Source organism: Xenia sp. Carnegie-2017, unplaced genomic scaffold, assembly GCF_021976095.1.
Source record: "Xenia sp. Carnegie-2017 unplaced genomic scaffold, XeniaSp_v1 HiC_scaffold_22, whole genome shotgun sequence".
Lineage (NCBI taxonomy): Eukaryota > Metazoa > Cnidaria > Anthozoa > Malacalcyonacea > Xeniidae > Xenia > Xenia sp. Carnegie-2017.
Window position 1 is genome coordinate 15,968,700 of NW_025813485.1, and position 21,894 is coordinate 15,990,593.

The window sequence follows — 21,894 nt, forward strand, 5'->3', positions numbered from 1 at the left end:
TGAGATTAAAGTATCATTTATCATTTCCCGTACTTTTTTTAAGTTTCGTGGAGTTTTGATGAAATAGGAGAGACAGCAGCAATGAACGTGAATGCCGTTGATGCAATTAATTATTTCTCAGAAAAGCAACTTCAGTCAGAAATTGAGAAGGAACAAGTGAGGAGAAATTCTATAAAAAGATCTGATAGTCAAAATGATCAACAACGAAACACTATTCTTATGGTTCCTTCTACTGATTCGTAAGTACTTATGTTTATACAAGAAACATCCGCATTGCTTGTATTTCATTCATATATAGCAACTACTATGGACATCAATGCATTTTCTTGCATGAAGAGTAAAAAAAGACAATCATTTTATCACAAGACATCCCCAGTAAACAATCATTTCATCACAAGACATCCCCAGTAAACAATCATTTCATCAATGTTTGATGCTTATTATTTTAGAAAACCAAGCCTTGCTCGGTTAGGAGAAACACATTGCAGCAACTGCCATCCAGAGAGAGAAACGGCTTACGGTAAGGATCAACTTTCATTATTTATCGGACACAATTTTTTATTTTTAATTAACGTATTATTGATAATGATAACTTTCATTCTCTTTAGCGTTTCGTTTACCTCCAATTGATAAATCGACATCGATCCTTTTTAGTAACATCACATTACGACTTAAGACAGTCACATTAAATCCTTTTCCATCGCAGACAGACGCAAGTATTTATGAATGTTTTCAACATCATCCCTTGCTCACTCTCCGATCAGCACAAAAATATTTCTTTCCATCAAAATCATATGTCAAATAAAAGAAATTTTCTAATTTATTTGTTTATGTTTTTTGCTAATGTACATGTAATAATAAAAAACTTCCGCCTGTATTGTCTACTGAAGCAGCAACTCGATAAATCACTGAAGCGCAGCATTGAAACCGATGAATTAAGCTTAGCATGAAACAAAACTATCGATTATATAAATATATTTATAGCAATGCTTGTTTTAGGTTTTTATTATATCATTAAACCTGTGATTCTCTTGGAGTTCTGTCCATAGTTTTAGTTTATTTATACTGGGATGAAATTTTGCCGCCAAATATGCAATCATAATACAGAAAAATACAAAACATAAATATCCATTTTATGGATATATGCCAAAATTTCAGTGGATAATGCTGGATCATATTGGATCATGTGAGAAAATTAGAGAATTACCTTGAGAATCGGTCAAAACATTGTCGTCTAAATATTGATGGCCTTCCCAGCATACGCTGCGGTATTTGCTTCCCTAAATGCCTCTGACACCGTCTAAAGTTGAAATTATACAGAAATCATCAAAATCAGACAAAAGAATATTGATTAGTTCACATGCAATAATCAGAAATCCTTATGAAACATTTGTATAAACTTACAGGATGTGCATGACAAACTCTAGCTATATCTTCACACGATGCACCATACTCCATAGCAAGTGCTGCTTCATTAATGATTTCACCAGCCGCTGGAGATATCATATGAACTCCAAGTAATCGATCTGTTTCTTTGTCACCAATAACTTTCATCAAACCATCAGAATCTGCGTTTGTTCTAGCACGACTATTCGCAGCGATTGGAAATTTACCCACTTTGAATTCAACACCCTACACATTAAAGCACATTAATTCTTACAAATGTAACTATCAATTTCTTGTTAACTAGCTTATGGGCAATAAGTTTCTAAGTTCAGTTCTTTAATACATAATAAATTAAGATAAAAGTATATATTTTACATTCTGCGAAATCACAAATTCAACTGGTTTTCATCCAAAAAAAAAACAGAGCAATACTTTAATCGCCACGTTTTACCTCCTCCTTTAACATTTCCTCTGTCTTTCCAACCCAAGCGACTTCCTGACAAGAAAAAAAAAACAACGAAAATGAAAACATCTTAAAATGAAATAAAAAATGATTCTGCATGCTAAATACTCACAGGATGTGTATAAATAACTGATGGAACACAATTGTAGTCAATATGAACAGGACCACCAGCCAAACCCTCAACACATATTATACCTAAACATAACATTTCACGTTTTTCACTTTTCAACTAAGGTTATATAATTTAAAAAATATAAAACAAAATCAACCTAACAATTTTTTTAAATTATGAGAGTGATCTCGTTTAAATAGGACAATACATTCATTCATGAATGTCCACATTTTTACTTCGTAAACTTAAAAATATTTACACATCATGTTCATCATAAATCACTAAAATATCGTAATTGTAATTTCATGTTCAATAATTGGGATGGACACTTTCTATAAAACTGAACTCATTTTAATCTTTCCAAACAACTATTGTAAACAAGAAAAACCTTCATCTTCAGCTTTATGAGCTAACATTGGGCCATCAATCACATCACCAATTGCATAAATACTTAAAAAAAGAAGATAGAGAAGATTAAGCGTAAATTTACTCATGTGATGTAGATAAACATGCCGTGATCGTGACGTGTATAGTGGCGTAGATGGTGTTGTAAATGGTGCTGTAGATGGTGTTGTAGATGGTGTTGTAGATGGTGTAGATGAAAGATGGATGATGAAGATGGTGTAGATGGATGTGTAGATGGTGTATTGTAGATGGAAGGAAGATGGTGGATGGAAGATGGTGCTGAAGATGGAAGGTTGTAGATGGATGGTTGTAGATTTGTGCTGTAGATTGTGTAGATGAAACCAGATTTGTGCCGGATGAAATGGTGTTGTAGATGAAATGGTGATTGTGCCGTAGATTTGTGGTGATTTGCGCAGATAAATGGTGATTGCGGTAGATGCGAGATTTGCAGAAAGATGGTGTTGTAGATGAAATTGTAGATTTGTGGGGCTTGTAGATGGTACTGTAGATGGTGTGGTGATGCGCAGATTTGGCTGTTAGAATGTTACTGTAGATGGTGCTGTAGATGGTGTTGGAAGCACTGTAGATTTGCGATGGTGAGTTGATGCGTGGTGAATGGCAATGGATGGATGGTGTTGTAATTGCTGATTTGCGTTGCAGATTGTGCCTGTAGATGTGTGTTGGATGCGCTGTGAATGGTAATGTAGATGGTGATTTGGTAGATGGTGTTGTAGATGGTGGTTGTGACTGTAGATGGTGCTGTAGATGGTTGTAGATTGTTGTAGAGGGTGTTGTAGATGGTGCTGTAGATGGTGTTGTAGATGAAATTGTAGATGGTGCTGTAGATGGTGTTGTAGATGGTGCTGTAGATGGTGTTGTATATGGTGTTGTTGATGATGGAGAGAATACTGAATAGCGTATGTTTTGGATGAATTTAGATTGCAAATGAATCGTTCCAGTAACTTGGCGAGAGAGTCAAAATACCTTGGAATCTTTGTAGAAAATCTAGAATCAACAGGAATACGTCCAGCTTTATCCAACTGTATTCCTAGTTCCTTCAAAGATCAACTTTAGTAAAGTTATTGAACTATAGATTATTTAGTAATAACCAGTAGTTGAAGGTTGAAAAACGTTTTTCTTAAAAGTTGATGATTTCTTGAATCAATTAAATCAAAATACCTCTAAACCCAAGTTATTTGTGTATGGACGTCTTCCAATGCAAACTAACAATGTGTCACATTCAAGCTACACCAAACAAAAACACATGTTTAAAATAAGAAAATAAATATTCCTAAAATCTAAAAGACTCTATACCGTTTCTTTTTAGAACTGTCTTTAACTGATTCCACACTAAAACGACATGTAATAAGATTAAAGTGAATTAAACACATCAAATTATGTTTAAAAAAAAACAAACAATTCGATACTCACTCAACTTTGATAATTTCACCATTCTTTGTCGCTCCTAAAGAATTGAAAAACAACGACTTAACAAATTGACAAATTAAATACTTCTTTAGCAACACCAAAAACCATCTACCTGTTACTTTAGTATTGAGTTTAAAATTCATTCCTTGTTTCTTTAATATCCTTTGGAAATTTTTTCTACAAAAAGCAAAACCAGTTTTAGGCATTTGAATAAGCATGTCCTTTTAGAGCTTAGATAAATTAGAAGCATACTTAAAATGAAATGCTTTGTAACAAAATAAAAGATAAAAAAATATCTTACGATATTTCCATATCGATTCCCATTCCTCCAACATGGCCTAAAAACTCGACGGCAGTTACATTGGAGCCCAGTCTTCCCCAAACAGAACCCTTAGAAAGAACAAACACATAGGTATTGTAAACAAAATGATAGCTAGCATAGTTCATCAACGTAGTTACTAGCTATATATTCAACCAATAGGTTTTCATATAAATTATTATAAACATTACTAGTTCCAGTCCTATTACTCCAGCACCAATTAGAACCATGTTTTTAGGGACTTTTTTCAATGATAAAGCTCCAGTAGAAGAAACAATAGTTTTCTCATCAACCTAAAAATATTAAACGTATTTAGAATAAATTCTCTAAGGGATTTCTCTTCATCGTCATAGACTAGTTTTGATTGGCTGAAATAAACCAATTAAAACAGTTCACTTCATCCATATTTATGAGAAAGAGAAAATTAACTGACCTCTATCCCAGGAAATGGAGTGACAACTGAACCAGTAGCAATAAGAATGTTCTTTGTTGTGACTACCTCTTGGCTTCCATCGTCTTTAAATACAGTTACCTTTATTTGATTGTAATAGAATATTATTATACATATAGTATAAAGCAAATTCCGTAAAAGCAAGTCATCTTGAGATTGCAAAATATGCATCAAAACAAGACGAGAAGTGAACTGTTATTATACATTATTATACATTATTATACATTATTATACATTATTATACACGCATGTTTAACCTCAATGCACGCGCACGCATGCAGTCCAACGCATGCGCAACGTAAAACCACATGTAACAATGGAATCAGACACAAAATCGCTTCGGTCGTACGTTCATCGCTCAAACTATGAAAGATTTGAGCTAAAACTCGGCCTTTCATGTCATCACATTCCAATGATATAAATAATGAAACAAACAGCACTATATATCTACTAAAACTGACATAAGGCATGTGGGATAAAGCACCCCAGAGCACACTCTCTTCAGAAATACGTGTGTTTTATCATGAAACATTTTCCAAGGACAAAAACACTAAAGACGTTGATAATTCTTTTTAATTTGTAGTTATTAGTTGTGAAACAACAATTTTCTTTGCCATAAAATTTCTCTGCAATGTTGTATATAATTATTATTTCAAAAACAACAACACAATAATCAAATGTGCTGTTTAAGTCAGTAGTTTAACCATTACCTCATTTGGTGATGTTATTTTACCATGACCATGTAGCTCTGTTACCTGTAGAAAATAATCATAAGGTTTTATTAACTCATAGTAAAATGCTTATTGCTTTGAAATGAAGTTAGTTTTTACTTTATTTTGTTTAAATAATTGTTTAATTCCTCCAGTAAGAGATTTAACAGCAGTCTCTTTTTGATTCATCATTTGATCCAAGTTTAAAGTTAAACCAGAGACTAAAAGCAGAAGAGAAATACAACAGTTATAATAAGGAAACTATATACAAATTTTATGCCTTCGTTATGGCCTTATCTTAGAGATGTGCGTTGAACCAAAAAAATAGGCTTTTGGTCCTTTTTACGTACCGAAAACTTTATAAGCAAAAGAACAGATGGTTTCGATGTAATTTTTCTGTTCAACTCCCACCAAACGCTAAACTTATTGCAGATGCCAGGTGAAATAATTTTTATAAAATTATAAAATGTTCAATTCCTTCTTTCCTTTCAAAGACCGCACAAAAAGAATCCCATTAGGAAATATTTTAAAAATAACGACAAGGAACAAGTTTACAACGTAGAGTCTGCGCCAGAAAGCAATAACATGGTAAGACTACAAAAGCTTGCTATTGGCACCCCCAACTAGGATAACGTGGCAGGAATCTCCCATGGAAAACGGGATTTTTTAGTTTCAAATTTTATTATTGTTTACAACAGTTCTTCTCATAACATAAACTATAATATGTAAGGATGCAGCATTGTGTTTCGAACTACTTTTGCCTTTTTTGAATTGTAGTTTAAGTTTAAGGAAGCTTTGAACATGTTTTACATATTTCACAATTTAACTCATTTATTCTTTAAAGTATCATGAACAAAGCACTGATGAGCTTCATGGCTACTAACAAAGATTATCTGCTTCCCTTAATGTTGAAATATATAATTTTTAAAGTTTTTATACTGATACCACTGATACCAATTAATAAGCCAAGCCATTTTTATAGCCGTATGAATGGAAGCACACTTTCAACCCTTATGATATGAAATCGTAGATACAAAACTGACTGAATAAATTTATGAAAAAATGAGTTTATCAACTGCATACAACAACCATCATGATTTAAACTTCACAAAACGATTGTGTGGCTGTGATTCTGTCATTTTCATTTGGGAATTACATTCATGTCAGTTGCCATATTTATAAAACATGAACCTGTATGCATGAGCTCTGTTTTAAAATTTCCAATGTTGTAAAATTTCACGCTTTCCAGAGGGAGAAATTGTTAACAAAGAGCCGAGAATGGTTTAGCAATGAAAATATTTGCTTTTTCATGTAAATTTTACAGCTTTTCAATACCTCAGATCAGTAAAAACACACAAACATACAAAACAAGCAAGTGTTAGCTTATGCTGAACTGTGCAAGTTTTTGAAAACTTCTGGTCATAATTATAACTGAGTTAGTACATTTGTATTGTTCTTCTTCTTTAAAAAAAGAACCAAAACTCAACCAAACCAAGGTTTTTCTCATTTATAAACACAAAACAAAAAACCAAGATAAATATTTTGGAACAACACAACTCTACTCTATATTAATAATTTTTTGACATACATACCTTCAATACCTCTGTTCTTAAAGTCATTTGAGCTTGCTTGGTGGTATAAATGAGAATTATTCAATAAAGCCTGAAAAATAAAATATCATAATATATATTTGTTGAAACATTTAATGCTATTCACTTATTTGATGATTTCATTAAGAGTGACAAATTAACAAAATATTCAAGAATTCCTTTTATTTATAGCTAAACAAGCAATACTCTTTCTTCCTAATCTAAGTATGTAAGAAATGTATGTGTTTCTATTTTATCAACAACAGAAAGTTCAGTACCTTGTTTGTGGATAAAGATTTCCAGGTTAGTAGAGTCCTACGAAGGACTGTTAGTATTGATCTAGACTGACATTTCCACAATCTTAGCAGTAGTCATCTTCAGAGTCAAGAAAACTTCTGAAAATGACTACCGCTAAGGTTGTCAAAACGTCAATCTATATCAAGACCAACAGTCCTTCTCAGGACTCTACTAACCTGGACAATCTTCATCCACAAACATGTTACGATAATCCTTGGTTCAAACCATTTACTTTAGAAAGTTCCGTACCTTAGAAGGGATACATCCAACATTAAGACATGTTCCACCAAGGCTGTTATCTTTCTCTACACAAATTGTCTGAAAAACAAATTAAAATTTATCAAAGAAATCATACTGATGTAATGAAAACAAACAAAATCAATGTATTTCTATACGTACTTTCATTCCAAGTTGAGCAGCTTTGATGGCTGCAACATAACCACCAGGACCAGAACCAATAACAACTAAGTCCACATTATCTTAAATGTCATGATATAAATATATTGTTGAAATTTTTTAAGCTATGTTTAATGATTACCTAAAGATTGTTTAATTCAAATATTTACTGTAAAAGAAATATTTCAGCTAATTGAAGGAAAATAATTTAGGAGGAAAGAGCCTAACTGTAAAGTCATGTGGATAACTTCATACATTTCTCCTTATTCATTTAAGGCTCAGAGTAAAGTATCCTTATTATGGAACAAACATGCAGAAAAAATGATTGGTATAATTGATAAATTTCTACTAATCAAACATAATAAATATCAAGGCATTCTGATAACACTTTATGATAAGCATCAATATAAAAAATTACTATCTGATTAGGACCACAAGCACAAACAATTTCTGATTTTGAACATTAAGCTCTTTGGAGAGAGATTTGTAGGAAAACATACTATCATTAACTAGAGAAGAGAAAAGCTTATCTATGAAAATCTTGCTATATCATACATAAAAAATTTTGAATTATGTAAAGTTGTAAACATTTGACAGTTTCTTGCAATTTAACTGAATGAATGAAAGGTAATTATAAGAAATATCATATAAGGATTGTGCACAATAGTGTAATTATGCAACAGACTTAAAAAATTCACGCAATATAAACATCAAACGTAAAAAAATATGTTAAAGGTTTGTCCTAAATTAGTTGAATATTTTCCCATGAGTTTTTCACAAGTCAATAAAATCTCATGATATCTGAACAAGTGAAATTCTACTTAGAAATTTACCAAATTCACCGACCTCCAGAATTTGAAAATGCTTTGATTAGTGACGACCTGACACGAATCTCAGTCCTCAATCTTTGGTAAAATGCACCAGTTATCTAGTCAATATGAACAAATTAGTGAGCAATGGATAGTTCGAAATTATTACCTCAGCATTATATTACCATGTTTTCCTACCTTTCTTCCAAATTTCAACATATTTTTAACGCAAATTTCAAGAACTTTAAGTTACTTTTTTCCAGCAATCATCGGTTAGCTATCGGCATATCTCCGGATATCACCGTAATGGTACATTGTTATGTTTGCACAACTTCATGTAATAAGATAGCAGTAATAGCCAGTAGTAAGAGCTTATAAAAGGTGTACTTATAGCTATACAGGGAGTATTTTTTAAGGCATTTGTTTTTTTAGTGAATTGAGGATTGAGTAGCTTTTACTAAAAACAGAAAACACTCTACTGCTAAAACACTGTTGCCTCTCACGGTAAAGTGTTTAGCATATTGGCCTTTCATCTTAATGTTAACTTTTTTAACTAAACTAAACATCAACATGATCAAAAATCAACATGTTGTTCATTAACAGACCATCATACATAAGAGGACTCAGAGAGAAAAGTACATACTGTTTTGAATTAAAAGAAATAACAACCATTATAGCAATAATGAGATTAAAGAGGCTTTGTTCCCTTGGCAAAATCAAAGTTACACAGAACAATGGATTAAAGTGCAAGTGGCAGACATTCGGTGTAAATACATCTACAGAAATCTTAAAATAAAAATAGAGCTGTTCTAACGATGAAGAAATACTTGAATTATTCATCACAAAGTCAAAAACAACAGTCTCAAACTTTACGAATTTCAGAAAAATCTCAGGAAGTGCAATGCATGAACTTGAAGGAAGAGGTGCATCTTCAAAACAGCTTGAAGAGCTTACCAAACAAGAGAATAGTGTAATCAAACAACTGTTTTTCGATCAGAAAATTGTTACGGAAAGATTTCGTCGACGAATCGGAAAAAGTTTGATGCTCATGAAATCACACGACGAAATGAAGAAGTACTTAAATAGTTTTGCTCAATTTAGTTTGCAACAGAAAAATATGGACACTAAACTTAGTTCTCGTAAACAGCTTTCATCGTCAATCTCTCACCCCCAACGTCCTATGACAGCGAGTGAGATGAGATTACGAGAATGGGAAGTAAAAATTTACAAACTTGGTACACAATTACAAAGATCAAAAAGTGCACCGGCAATGAGAAGAAAACCATTTTGTTGAGTACATTTTTAAAATGATATCGTATGCCAGCAGTCTTTGGGAGAATAAAACAAAAATACGGAAATATAAATGGATGAAACGTTTCGCAACACATTGTCGCATTCAACGTATTCATAAATTTACTTTTAGTTCTATCCAAGTATACATAAATATCTTTCATTAGTGAAAGGAAGATAGTTATTTTGCGTCCATATATGGTTTATTGATTAACAGACAAAATTAAAACTACCGTTATATCATAATAAGAATTCGTAGATCATTAATTTAACCTATTCATGAATAGCTAATAATTTATGCTTTCAAATTTTATTTTTATCTATTTCAAAACGAGATGCTTTTGATTTGAATAAGCATACAAGGAATTTAGAAAAAATTGTACATAAACCATAGTCAAGTGGTTCTTAACTAGTAATCTGAGAAGAAAAATCAACAGCAAATAAGATTCGTGCACATATTGTAAATTGCTTTGAAAGGAATCTTTGTTTTTTCTAAAGGCAGATGCATTTAATTGGTAGTTTCAAACAAACACTATGATTAAGATTATATGGTCAGCGCATTAACAACATTGTACTTGCAGCTGCCACTTTTTAGGAGTACGCAAACTCCTCCAACTGCATGTGGAGATTTTTATCTAGGATAACAACAAACGTTTAATCGTTTCACTTCACGGTAAGTATTCGTACGACGTTTCAAATACAAAATAAATAAAATAATACTGGTCACGTAGATTCACATATGTTGACAAAATTGAAATACTTCATAACAAAGAGGAAACTTAAAATGCTGGCTGTGTAGACAGCAGTATAAACGACATTTTTAATGTTGACTTATCTTCGAAGTCACTGTGACTTGAAAATCATAAAAATAAACTATTTAAAAATTTTGCTATCATTTTCACACAGATTTCTTGGCTTTGGTAGATATTAATAATGCATGTAATTAATAAGCAAGGAGCATGCAAGGCGTTGACAACATTAATTGAACTCTATAGTCCATTACGTTTGTAATATACCAAAATTACGTTGTTCAAATTATTCCCAAGAAAAACATCCTTTGGCCAGTTTGTACAGGTAACGTTTTCAAAGGAAAGCTTTTAACGTAAGTATGAACAGTTGTAGAGCTATAAACGTCATTATGTCTTGCACGCATTCATGAATGTTTATCATATGATCTACGACAATCTGGAAATTTCTCAGACTTTGCAGGGATTTTTTTTTCAAACACTAGACTATCTACACTAAGACCGAGAGCACTTTACCGTTTTTGCAATATTGTCAAGTTAGATCTTTGTTTCATTTTTTTTTTGTAGATGAAAAAATAGAACATGAGACAAATAGAACTGCTGAGATTATTTCATAAAACTGGGTTTTGAATTTTAAGTTTTGATTTTTCAATTCATAATATACACATCTTTTGTTGATATAAATACATGTTTTATATTTCACATTCTGCATATCCAAGCTCACACAAATGCAGCAACACGGTCATTTATTCAATGCAATATCCAACAGTTCCTATTTAAATATGAAACATGTTATATTTCCCATATAATTCATATCCCACAGGTTTCAAATTGTAAACACCACAGGACCATTATCTCATCTGCCACAGGTTTATTGTTTCTACCAAGCAAAAAGCAATTTTTTATTCCTATTAGATGATGAAACACAACAGCGATGAATTTACATCCACAAGTCCATCAATTTTTGTCAATACAACGGAGATTACACAAACATCTCATTGTCGATCATGGTTAAAGGTAGTTCTCTGGATATGCTATATCATCATATTCCTAGTTGGAATTTCCGGAAACTCAGCAGTTTGCTTCATTTTGCATCGACGAAAGCTACTGCAAACAGTAACTAACCAATTTATTCTTAATCTGGCCATTTCTGATCTCATTGTTTCCTGTTCCATTCCTATGGAACTCACATTAATTTTCTATGACAATAAATGGCCTTATGAAGCATTCTTTTGTAAAATATACGGTCCCCTTCAAACGGCAGTTATGTCGGTTTCTATCTTTACATTGACTGTTGTAAGCATAATACGTTATCGTGCAATAGTACATCCTTTAAAACGTCAGGTGACTCTATCTCAATCACGATGTATCATTATTGGAATATGGTTATTTTCTACGATATTAATGTTACCACATTCAGTGACACTAACTGTTGAAGGTAAAAAATGTTTGGAAAAGTGGCCAAATGTGAAATACAGAAGACTCTACACGACGTCATTGTTCTTATTCTTTTATGTCGTCCCTCTAACAATCATTATAATGGCGTATGTAGCAATATTGAAAGAACTTGTGAAAAAACAATGTTGCATTAACTGCAGAATAAATCCAGCGTTGAACGAAATTTGGAGCAAAGAAACAACTCAAATTATACGTATGTTTTGGAGGGTAACCATTGTTTTTACTGTATGTAATTTGCCAAGTCAAATTATGTGGTTATGGTTAGACTATACTCACAATGAACAACCATTTAAGTATGTATGGGATGTGCTCTTGGCATTGAATGTTTTAATCTTCGCAAACAGCGCCGCAAATCCATTCATTTATTACATATTTCATGACAGGTTTCGAAAAGAAACCTTAAATTTCTTGTCAGAGTACAAATGGTTTGTTCAAATGACAAAACTATTCAGTCATTGTAAATATCATATTTGTACTGCAAGAAGTAGAAAAAATTCATCTCAGTTTGAGAGCAAACGAGAAAATGTGGAAGAATTAAAAAATATTATCAACAGTCAACCAAACGGAAACGAACTAAAGAAAGAACGATGTTTCGACGATACTCTTAGAAAAAACTGTGATGGTGATGTATCACAAATTCATCAATGAAAATAAGAAATTCTAATTTCATTGGAAAGCCACAAAACAATAAACACTATGCTACAGTATTGTAAGATTATATTAATTACTATATTTGTTACATTTGGTAAAATCAATCATTGTAATTGAAAACATGTCGTTAGTATCATTTGGATAAAAATTATATTTCCCCATCTAAACACTATTCAGTTTATTATAAACTATGGCTGCAAAAGCTACTGTCTAAATTTATTTGAAAAAGTTTGTAGAAATAAGACAATCATCTTGCTTAAAGTGATGTGAAAGAAACAAGGCAAAAGTTCAACATCATATTACATTGTTTTTTGCCAAACGCACATTTAGATGAGTAAAATCATTTGTACTTACGGAATGTTCACCAGACAATGTTGGATCATGAAGATTTGCTAAGGCATTTATTGAAGCTTTACTTTCTTCAACTTTACTTGATTCATCACTTCTACTCTCATTATCATTGTTAATTGAAGAATAATATCGTCGTTGCCAGCAAATACGCCATCCAATAACTGTCATATAATAAACAGCATTTGCCAAGAATGCAGCTCCAATTATGTAGAAATAGAAACCATACACAACAAACTATAAAAGAGATTCGCAAATAAAAACATGAATGTTCCATGCATTGTTTTTAGCACAAACTCTTCATTTGCCAAGTAGCATGTCATTAAAAATATTCCTCCTAAGTAATTATTTCACCTGTTCTTTTACGGGAAGCGCCAGACCACTTTTTTCTGCAACAATTGCTGTAAGAATTGTTTGCAAAACTAGAGCAGCAAACATATTGCAACCAAATACCAGCCCAAAACGATTCATTTCTGTCATTTTTGCAATCTGCAAGCTAAGGTTTAGGAAAAGTTAAAAAATTTGTATCACAGAATTAAATCCAGTAGATGTTATATATAAGATGAAATGGGTTCTGGTATTTCAAAGAAATCAAAGTAATATTACCTGGCAATAGTGATGAGGAAAGTGTAAATAATGCGAAATAAAACATAACTGGAATATGCCAACCAAATATTACTGGTGGCAGACATAAAAAATAGCAGAAAACAATCAATTATTGAAAATACAGCAAGGCACAGTTCACCCCAAATTGACCAATTGATTTTTGTAAAAGCAAGAAGAACAGCAATAGTTGAAGCAAATAAATGTGACAATGCAGTAACACCACCATTATAGATCTTGTGTTCATGTGAAGGGAAGATTTCATCCCAAAGATTTTGAACATAATTTTCAACTTGCAACTCACCACAGGTTGCAAATGCCCACCACAATGACCATTTTAACAAAAACCTTCTTGTGTAACAGTTTTTAAAACCATAAGCAAAATCAACTAGATATGCTTTCCACTGTGACACAACTTGCATAAACTTTGAATGATCTTCAAATTGTGTATTGAATGCAGAGGCACTACTTGATACTCTGGGTAGTATCAACGAAAAGCAAAATGATACTAGGACACTACCAAATGATATGTAATTCAGTGTCAAATATCCAGTAACATTTAACGAGATCAACAACTGTCCTAACAAACCAGCGACCATTCTACCAAGCAAGATGGCTGCACGAGTAAAACTGGTTACTTTTTGGTAGTGTTCTAAAGAAACAGCTGCGTAAATATAAGAATAATATGCAACTTCTGCACCAACAGCAAAACCATACGCTACTTGCATCCATTGCATTGCTAGCACGCTAGTTCCCCATATTAGCAAAACTCGAGTGGCTATGTATGATAACGCTTCAAAAATAATCACCGGTTTATATCGAAGAAAGTCGGTGAGAAAGAAGACGAGAAACAATGCAACAAGATTGGCGTAGGTTGATACCGGGTAGATGTCGTTCACCAGTTGCGTTTCTGTAAAATTCTTCGGCGCCTCTCGAAGATAAGGAGTGAGAAACGACTCAGATGGTTTCATTTCTTTAAAAAATCCATAGCAGCAGAGTAAAATAGTCTGATACAACCACATCGTTCTGGTCGCGTTAAACGTTCGTTATGTATGGTATTAAAAATCTTTAATTGACCATTTAAGGATTGCCATTATCAAAATGTTCTCAGATATCAAAATCTCAGAAAACTTATGACGACCGATGACGACACGAACAGTGCTTCCAGTTTGTAAAACCAAAATATCTTGTTTTGCCTTATTTTAGCAAAAATCCTTCCAGAATGGCAAAATTCCCTTCAATGTGTGCATTTATCCTGAACTTAGCTGGAATAAATGAAATTGCTAGTTTGTTTAAGAAGTCCGTGATTCCGTGCTTAGCTTTAAGCTGACTGCAGTAACGAGACGATTTTATAAGCAATAAGCTTATTTTACTTTGAAGCAGTGAGACACTGAAACCTAAGACGTGGACTTCAGAGAATTACCGCGATCCATTTTGATCAATTTAAGCACATTAAAAATCTCTCTAGTGTCTACAGCTTTAGAAAAAGGCAATGATGAAAAGTAGCGAAAACTGGATTAGGTTGGGGTCATTTGGTAAGTTCATTGGCATCTTGACATCTTGACTCGACTTCTACGTTGCAGAAACAAACAACTCCCAGAACGTTATGTACACGTACATAAGCTTTTATGCAATATAATTGTTATGATTTAAAAAGTGTATTTAAATTGTTGACATAAAAATAAATCCGCTTGTAATTTTCCATGGCCCATTCAACTTAAGACTATCAATGTAGCCATGTGATTATGAATTGTGTTCACATAGTTTGTACGCAATATTGAAATATTTTGTTAAATTATCAAATTTTGCGAAATTTTGCCTTTTCCTCCAACTTTCCTACATTCTTTAATAATTTCCTTTCAATTTCCTTCACTTTGCCAAAAATTCCCCTCAAATGGAAATTTCTTTACTACAGCAAAATTTATCACGTGCTTTCTATGAGCTGTTTGATTGTTTGTACTCAATATTTCTACCGTGTGGTTTCTTCGAATATTGATTTCATAAATGGATCGACCATTTTTGACTATTAAAGAAGCAGCCGATTTGGCAAAAGATTTATTTGGTGTGCACGTTGATTTAACGTCAAATGAAAACGTAAAAGAGTTTGAATGCTACGATGATCGTAATTTTTATATCAATGGCTCTAAAGATGGCAAATCTGAAGAGTATTTGCTTAAAATATATGGTAGTTGCTTTAGCGAAGATTTAGTGCATGCTATTATTAAAGTCATGCTTTTTGTGCATGATGCTGGAATTGTTTGTCCTGTTCCTTTGAAATCAATGAACGGTGATTATGTTGTGCCGAAAATCTTACCACAAACTCCTAAACCTAACGAAGCCAAGAAAGCGAAACTCGAAATAAAAAACGTGATTTCGTGTTTCGTTTGCTTTTTCACCTTCTTGCCTGGCAAAACGTTGAAGGATTTTAAAGTTGAAGGAAATTCAGTTCAAGACCAATTATTTTACGAAGTAGGCGAGTTAACGGGTAATTTATGCAATGCGCTGAAGGTAAATATTAACTTACACTTATGTAAATGATAATTTATGCAATACCAAATATGAAAAAATAAAAACAATGAAACGCGTGCGGTGATTGGTCTAGAGTCGTGTTTGCATGAGCCTGTGCAAAACACATCTGAGCTCAACCAATCAAATCAACCTAAACAATCAATCAGTCAAAGAGAATTTGCAAATCAATCATGAATACATTTTAGAGGAAAAATTAAAATGTTTGTCTTTTTTGCATTATTGTTACTTTATAAAAGAAATAAAAGATGTTTTTTGTGTTTGCACTGACTTATGCAAATCTCTGAGACATTTGTGAGAACTCTTGAGCATGTGCAACCCTCGGGCTTGCACTGATCTGCTCTTGAGTTCTCCTAAAGGTCTCCTTGGTTTGCATAAGCCTGTGCAAACAAGGTAAACATCTTTTATTTCTTAAATAATGTTGATAACCGTTTATGAATCTATTTCTAAAATATATACACTCATTATATTTTATCTCATTGAAGCTGTTGTCTTAGTCCTACTATTCATATTTCTTTGTTCTCACTTCAAGAACAATAGATTTCTAATTCTAAAGTAATGAATTATGAAATTTACCTAGCATGTCTATTAAAATTATTTATAGTGAGGGTAAGCTGCTGTTTCTTCTTATAATTATTTTAATCAAACAATTTTAGGATATGAAATGCACAGTTTTAGAAAAGAGAAAGTTCCATTGGGATTTATACTATTTTGATAGTTTGCTGGTTGGCACAAATCTGTTGTCAGCCAGTGAAAAGGCATTGGTTAATACAGTGAAATCAACATTTAAAACACAGATCAAACCAAAACTTGCAGTCCTTCCTAAGCAATGTATCCATGGTGATATCAATGATGGCAACATTCTTGTGGAAAAGTTACCACATAAGTTTACTTTGAGTGGAATCATTGATTTTGGTGATGTTAACTACACTTGTCGTGTTTTTGAGATTGCAATTGCAGCTGGATACATGACAACTGTATCTGAGAATGATCCAATCAAAGCTGCAGCATATACTGTTGCTGGTTTCAACAGTAAATGTCCATTAACCCAAGATGAAAGTGATCTTATTCTTTATTGCATTCAAGCAAGACTTTGTCAAAGTCGCTGTTTTGGAGCTCATACGATCAAGCTTTTTCCAGAAAATGCTAATTATTTACTTCATCATTCACTTAATGCTCTTGAAATTCTCAAATCAATTATGAATGTTACAAAGGAAGAATTTGATAAAATGTGGAGAAACATTTGTAAGGAATAAGAACTAGTAATGCTTACTATGGGTTAGTTTTTGTTGTAAATCTACGTAAGAAAATAATTGTTCATTAGATCATCCTTAATGTACTTTAGTGAACATTATTCATCTTTAATATACTTTAGTGAACATTGATCGTCTTTAATGGTAATTTGTAATTGATAGAAACTGTGCATAATTTCTATTTTTTAATAAATGTGATTGTATAAGATACTTAAATTTATCTTTGCTTCTGGTACACCTAGCATACTTACATAATATCACAACTTTCGTTTTTTTGTAAATGTCGTCAATGAGAAGAGCAATAAGTTCAATAATTATATTTAATATATTTAATATGTGGTTTATATCGAAGAAAGTCGGTGAGAAAGAAGACAAGAAACAATGCAACAAGATTGGCGTAGGTTGATACCGGGTAAATGTCGTTCACCAGTTGCGTTTCTGTAAAATTCTTCGGCGCCTCTCGAAGATAAGGAGTGAGAAACGACTCAGATGGTTTCATTTCTTTAAAAAATCCATAGCAGCAGAGTAAAATAGTCTGATACAACCACATCGTTCTGGTCGCGTTAAACGTTCGTTATGTATGGTATTAAAAATCTTTAATTGACCATTTAAGGATTGACCATTATCAAAATGTTCTCAGATATCAAAATCTCAGAAAACTTATGACGACCGATGACGACACGAACAGTGCTTCCTTTTGTAAAACCAAAATATCCTGTTTTGCCTCATTTTAGCAAAAATCCTTCCTGAATGGCAAAATCCTTCAATGTGTGCATTTATCCTGAACTTAGCTGGAATAAATGAAATTGCTAGTTTGCTTAAGAAGTCCGTGATTCCGTGCTTAGCTTTAAGCTGACTGCAGTAACGAGACGATTTTATAAGCAATAAGCTTATTTTACTTTGAAGCAGTGAGACACTGAAACCTAAGACGTGGACTTCAGAGAATTACCGCGATCCATTTTGATCAATTTAAGCACATTAAAAATCTCTAGTGTCTACAGCTTTAGAAAAAGGCAATGATGAAAAAGTAGCGAAAAACTGGATTAGGTTGGGGTCATTTGGTAAGTTCATTGGCATCTTGACATCTTGACTCGACTTCTACGTTGCAGAAACAAACAACTCCCAGAACGTTATGTACACGTACATAAGCTTTTATGCAATATAATTGTTATGATTTAAAAGTGTATTTAAATTGTTGACATAAAATAAATCCGCTTGTAATTTTCCATGGCCCATTCAACTTAAGACTATCAATGTAGCCATGTGATTATGAATTGTGTTCACATAGTTTGTACGCAATATTGAAATATTTTGTTAAATTATCAAATTTTGCGAAATTTTTCCTCCAACTTTCCTACATTCTTTAATAATTTCCTTTCAATTTCCTTCACTTTGCCAAAAATTCCTCAAATGGAAATTTCTTTACTACAGCAAAATTTATCACGTGCTTTCTATGAGCTGTTTGATTGTTTGTACTCAATATTTCTACCGTGTGGTTTCTTCGAATATTGATTTCATAAATGGATCGACCATTTTTGACTATTAAAGAAGCAGCCGATTTGGCAAAAGATTTATTTGGTGTGCACGTTGATTTAACGTCAAATGAAAACGTAAAAGAGTTTGAATGCTACGATGATCGTAATTTTTATATCAATGGCTCTAAAAATGGCAAATTTGAAGAGTATTTGCTTAAAATATATGGTAGTTGCTTTAGCGAAGATTTAGTGCATGCTATTATTAAAGTCATGCTTTTTGTGCATGATGCTGGAATTGTTTGTCCTGTTCCTTTGAAATCAATGAACGGTGATTATGTTGTGCCGAAAATCTTACCACAAACTCCTAAACCTAAGGAAGCCAAGAAAGCGAAACTCGAAATAAAAAACGTCATTTCGTGTTTTGTTTGTTTTTTCACATTCTTGCCTGGCAAAACGTTGAAGGATTTTAAAGTTGAAGGAAATTCAGTTCAAGACCAATTATTTTACGAAGTAGGCGAGTTAACGGGTAATTTATGCAATGCGCTGAAGGTAAATATTAACTTACACTTATTTAAATAATAATTTATGCAATACTAAATATTATAAAATAAAAACAATAGAGCGCGTGCGGTGATTGGTCTAGAGCCATGTTTGTATTAGCCTGTGCAAAACACATCTGAGCTCAACCAATCAAATCAATCATAAAAATCAATCAGTCAAAGAGAATTTGCAAATCAATCATGTCTTTTTCAGTCTTTTTCACATTGTTATTTTATTAAAGAAATAAAAGATGTTTTTCATGTTTGCACTGGCTTATGCAAACCTCTGAGACATTTGTGAGAACTCTTGAGCATGTGCAACCCTTGGGCTTGCATTGATCTGCTCCCGAGCTCTCCCAAAGGTCTCCTTGGTTTGCATAAGCCTGTGCAAACACAGTAAATATCTTTTATTTCTTAAATAATGTTGATAACCATTTATGAATCTATTTTCTAAAGTATATACACTCATTATATTTTATCTCATTGAAGCTGTTGTCTTAGTCCTACTATTCATATTTCTTTGTTCTCACTTCAAGAACAATAAATTTCTAATTCTAAAGTAATGGATTATGAAATTTACCTAGCATGTCTATTAAAATTATTTATAGTGTGGGTAAGCTGCTGTTTCTTCTTATAATTATTGTAATCAAACAATTTTAGGATATGAAATGCACAGTTTTAGAAGAGAAAGTTCCATTGGGATTTATACTATTTTGATAGTTTGCTGGTTGGCACAAATCTGTTGTCAGCCAGTGAAAAGGAATTGGTTAATACAATTAAATCAATATTTAAAACACAGATCAAACCAAAACTTGCAATCCTTCCTAAGCAATGTATCCACGGTGATATTAATGATGGCAACATTCTTGTGGAGAAGTTACCACATAAGTTTACTTTGAGTGGAATCATTGATTTTGGTGATGTTAACTACACTTGTCGAGTTTTGAGATTGCAATTGCAGCTGGATACATGACAACTGTATCTGTGAATGATCCAATCAAAGCTGCAGCTTATACTGTTGCTGGTTTCAACAGTAAATGTCCATTAGCCCAAGATGAAAGTGATCTTATTCTTTATTGTATTCAAGCAAGACTTTGTCAAAGTCACTGTTCGAGCTCATCATAGCAAGCTTTTTCCAGAAAATGCTAATTATTTACTTCATCCAATTAATGCTTTGAAATTCTCAAATCCATTATGAATGTTACAAAGGAAGACTTTGATAAAATGTGGAGAAACATTTGTAAGGAATAAGAACTAGTAATGCTTACCATGGATTAGTTTTGTTGTAAATCTACGTGAAAATAATTGTTCATTAGATCATCCTTAATGTACTTTAGTGAACATTAATCATCTTTAATGTACTTTAGTGAACATTAATCATCCCTAATGTACTTTAGTGAACATTAATCATCTTTAGTGTACTTTAGTGAACATTAATCGTCTCTAATGTACTTTTAATGGTAATTTGTAATTGGTAGAAACTGTGCATAATTTCTATTTTTTATAAATGTGATTGTATAAGATACTTAAATTTATCTTTAGCTTCTTGTACCACTAGCATACTTATATAATATCACAACTTTCGTTTTTGTAAATGTCGTCAATGAGAAAAGGCAATAAGTTTATTTAATATGTGGTTTATATCGAAGAAAGTCGGTGAGAAAGAGACAAGAAACAATGCAACAAGATTGGCGTAGGTTATTACCGGCAAATGTCGTTCACTAGTTGCGCTTCTGTAAAATTCTTCGGCTCCTCCTCGAAGATAAAGTGAGAAACGACTCAGATGGTTTCATTTCTTTAAAAAATCCATAGCAGCAGAGTAAAATAGTCTGATACAACCACATCGTTCTGGTTGTGTTAAACGTTCGTTATGTATGGTATTAAAAATCTTTAATTGACCATTTAAGGATTGACCATTATCAAAATGTTCTCAGATATCAATTTCTCGGAAAACTTATGACGACTGATGACGACACGAACAGTGCTTCCACTTTGTAAAACCAAAAAATCCTGTTTTTGCCTTATTTTAGCAAAAAATCCTTCCTGAATAGCAAAATCCTTTCAATGTGTGCATTTATCCTGAACTTAGCTGGAATAAATGAAAATTGCTAGTTTAAAAATATTTCAAGAATATACACAGACTTTATAATTTTGAAACTACAAATAAACACTAAACATTCCAATTTAGGGGGCATTGGCCATAGCGTGCATTAATTCCGATTATGGACCGGCAGGATCGCTATGATGCAAGCCGTTGAAGACAGTTAAAAGTGGTATAGTGGAAAAAGTTGTTGATTATACGCTTTGTTCCTTTGCGTTCATGTCCCTGACGCCATTTTTATTGGTTGAGCTTGGCTGAATCTCGGCCATAGTGTAAAACTCCATATTGTATCTGATGAAAAACAGATAAGTGAAAAAAACAGTAAGGTGATAATAGGATGATTTAAGGAAGGAAGTAAAAATACATGAAGGATTTATAATGTATATGATAATAAAATAGAGCATTAAACGATTCGCCAGTATTGCAAGAAATTGATACTGTTAGTCTGTTATATCAACTATAAGGTAACTGTTTATGTTAAATAAAGCAGCATTAAAACTCTATAGATGAAGTTGAAAATTGTTCTTGTAGTTCCAAAA

At 32.6% G+C, this 21,894-nt stretch overlaps 6 protein-coding genes across 6 annotated transcripts; 4 read left to right on the top strand and 2 right to left on the bottom strand.

Annotated features, from left to right (window-relative positions):
* Positions 1–24: 24 nt before the first annotated feature.
* Positions 25–1,036, top strand: LOC124445062. The gene is made up of 3 exons (XM_046995770.1): positions 25–239; positions 450–520; positions 609–1,036. Exons 1-3 carry the CDS (start codon positions 82–84, stop codon positions 803–805), a joined length of 426 nt encoding a protein of 141 aa, XP_046851726.1. The 5' UTR covers positions 25–81; the 3' UTR covers positions 806–1,036.
* On the bottom strand, positions 959–8,653 carry LOC124445064 (dihydrolipoyl dehydrogenase, mitochondrial-like). Its single transcript, XM_046995772.1, has 20 exons — positions 8,564–8,653; positions 8,403–8,484; positions 7,560–7,639; positions 7,410–7,478; positions 6,867–6,936; positions 5,395–5,495; positions 5,275–5,319; positions 4,547–4,645; positions 4,305–4,406; positions 4,096–4,184; positions 3,907–3,971; positions 3,798–3,831; positions 3,674–3,716; positions 3,546–3,611; positions 3,351–3,421; positions 2,350–2,411; positions 1,962–2,044; positions 1,838–1,882; positions 1,405–1,632; positions 959–1,300 (listed from the first exon to the last, which is right to left on the bottom strand). The coding sequence occupies exons 1-20, from the start codon at positions 8,582–8,584 to the stop codon at positions 1,235–1,237; spliced, it is 1,521 nt and encodes a 506-aa protein (XP_046851728.1). The 5' UTR covers positions 8,585–8,653; the 3' UTR covers positions 959–1,234.
* A 527-nt stretch (positions 8,654–9,180) lies between these two features.
* Positions 9,181–11,901, top strand: LOC124445208. The gene is given in 3 exon segments (XM_046995916.1): positions 9,181–9,295; positions 9,298–9,656; positions 11,646–11,901. Coding segments are annotated over 3 exon segments (666 nt in total). The 3' UTR covers positions 11,838–11,901.
* Positions 11,902–12,504: 603 nt separating this feature from the next.
* Positions 12,505–14,582, bottom strand: LOC124445060 (thiamine transporter 1-like). The gene is made up of 3 exons (XM_046995768.1): positions 13,465–14,582; positions 13,213–13,354; positions 12,505–13,095 (listed from the first exon to the last, which is right to left on the bottom strand). Exons 1-3 carry the CDS (start codon positions 14,481–14,483, stop codon positions 12,805–12,807), a joined length of 1,452 nt encoding a protein of 483 aa, XP_046851724.1. The 5' UTR covers positions 14,484–14,582; the 3' UTR covers positions 12,505–12,804.
* Positions 14,583–15,411: 829 nt separating this feature from the next.
* Positions 15,412–17,450, top strand: LOC124445061 (hydroxylysine kinase-like). The gene is made up of 2 exons (XM_046995769.1): positions 15,412–15,969; positions 16,644–17,450. The coding sequence occupies exons 1-2, from the start codon at positions 15,466–15,468 to the stop codon at positions 17,241–17,243; spliced, it is 1,104 nt and encodes a 367-aa protein (XP_046851725.1). The 5' UTR covers positions 15,412–15,465; the 3' UTR covers positions 17,244–17,450.
* Positions 17,451–18,712: 1,262 nt separating this feature from the next.
* Positions 18,713–20,227, top strand: LOC124445209. Its single transcript, XM_046995917.1, has 2 exons — positions 18,713–19,264; positions 20,054–20,227. Exons 1-2 carry the CDS (start codon positions 18,761–18,763, stop codon positions 20,225–20,227), a joined length of 678 nt encoding a protein of 225 aa, XP_046851873.1. The 5' UTR covers positions 18,713–18,760.
* The last annotated feature ends 1,667 nt before the right edge of the window (positions 20,228–21,894 follow it).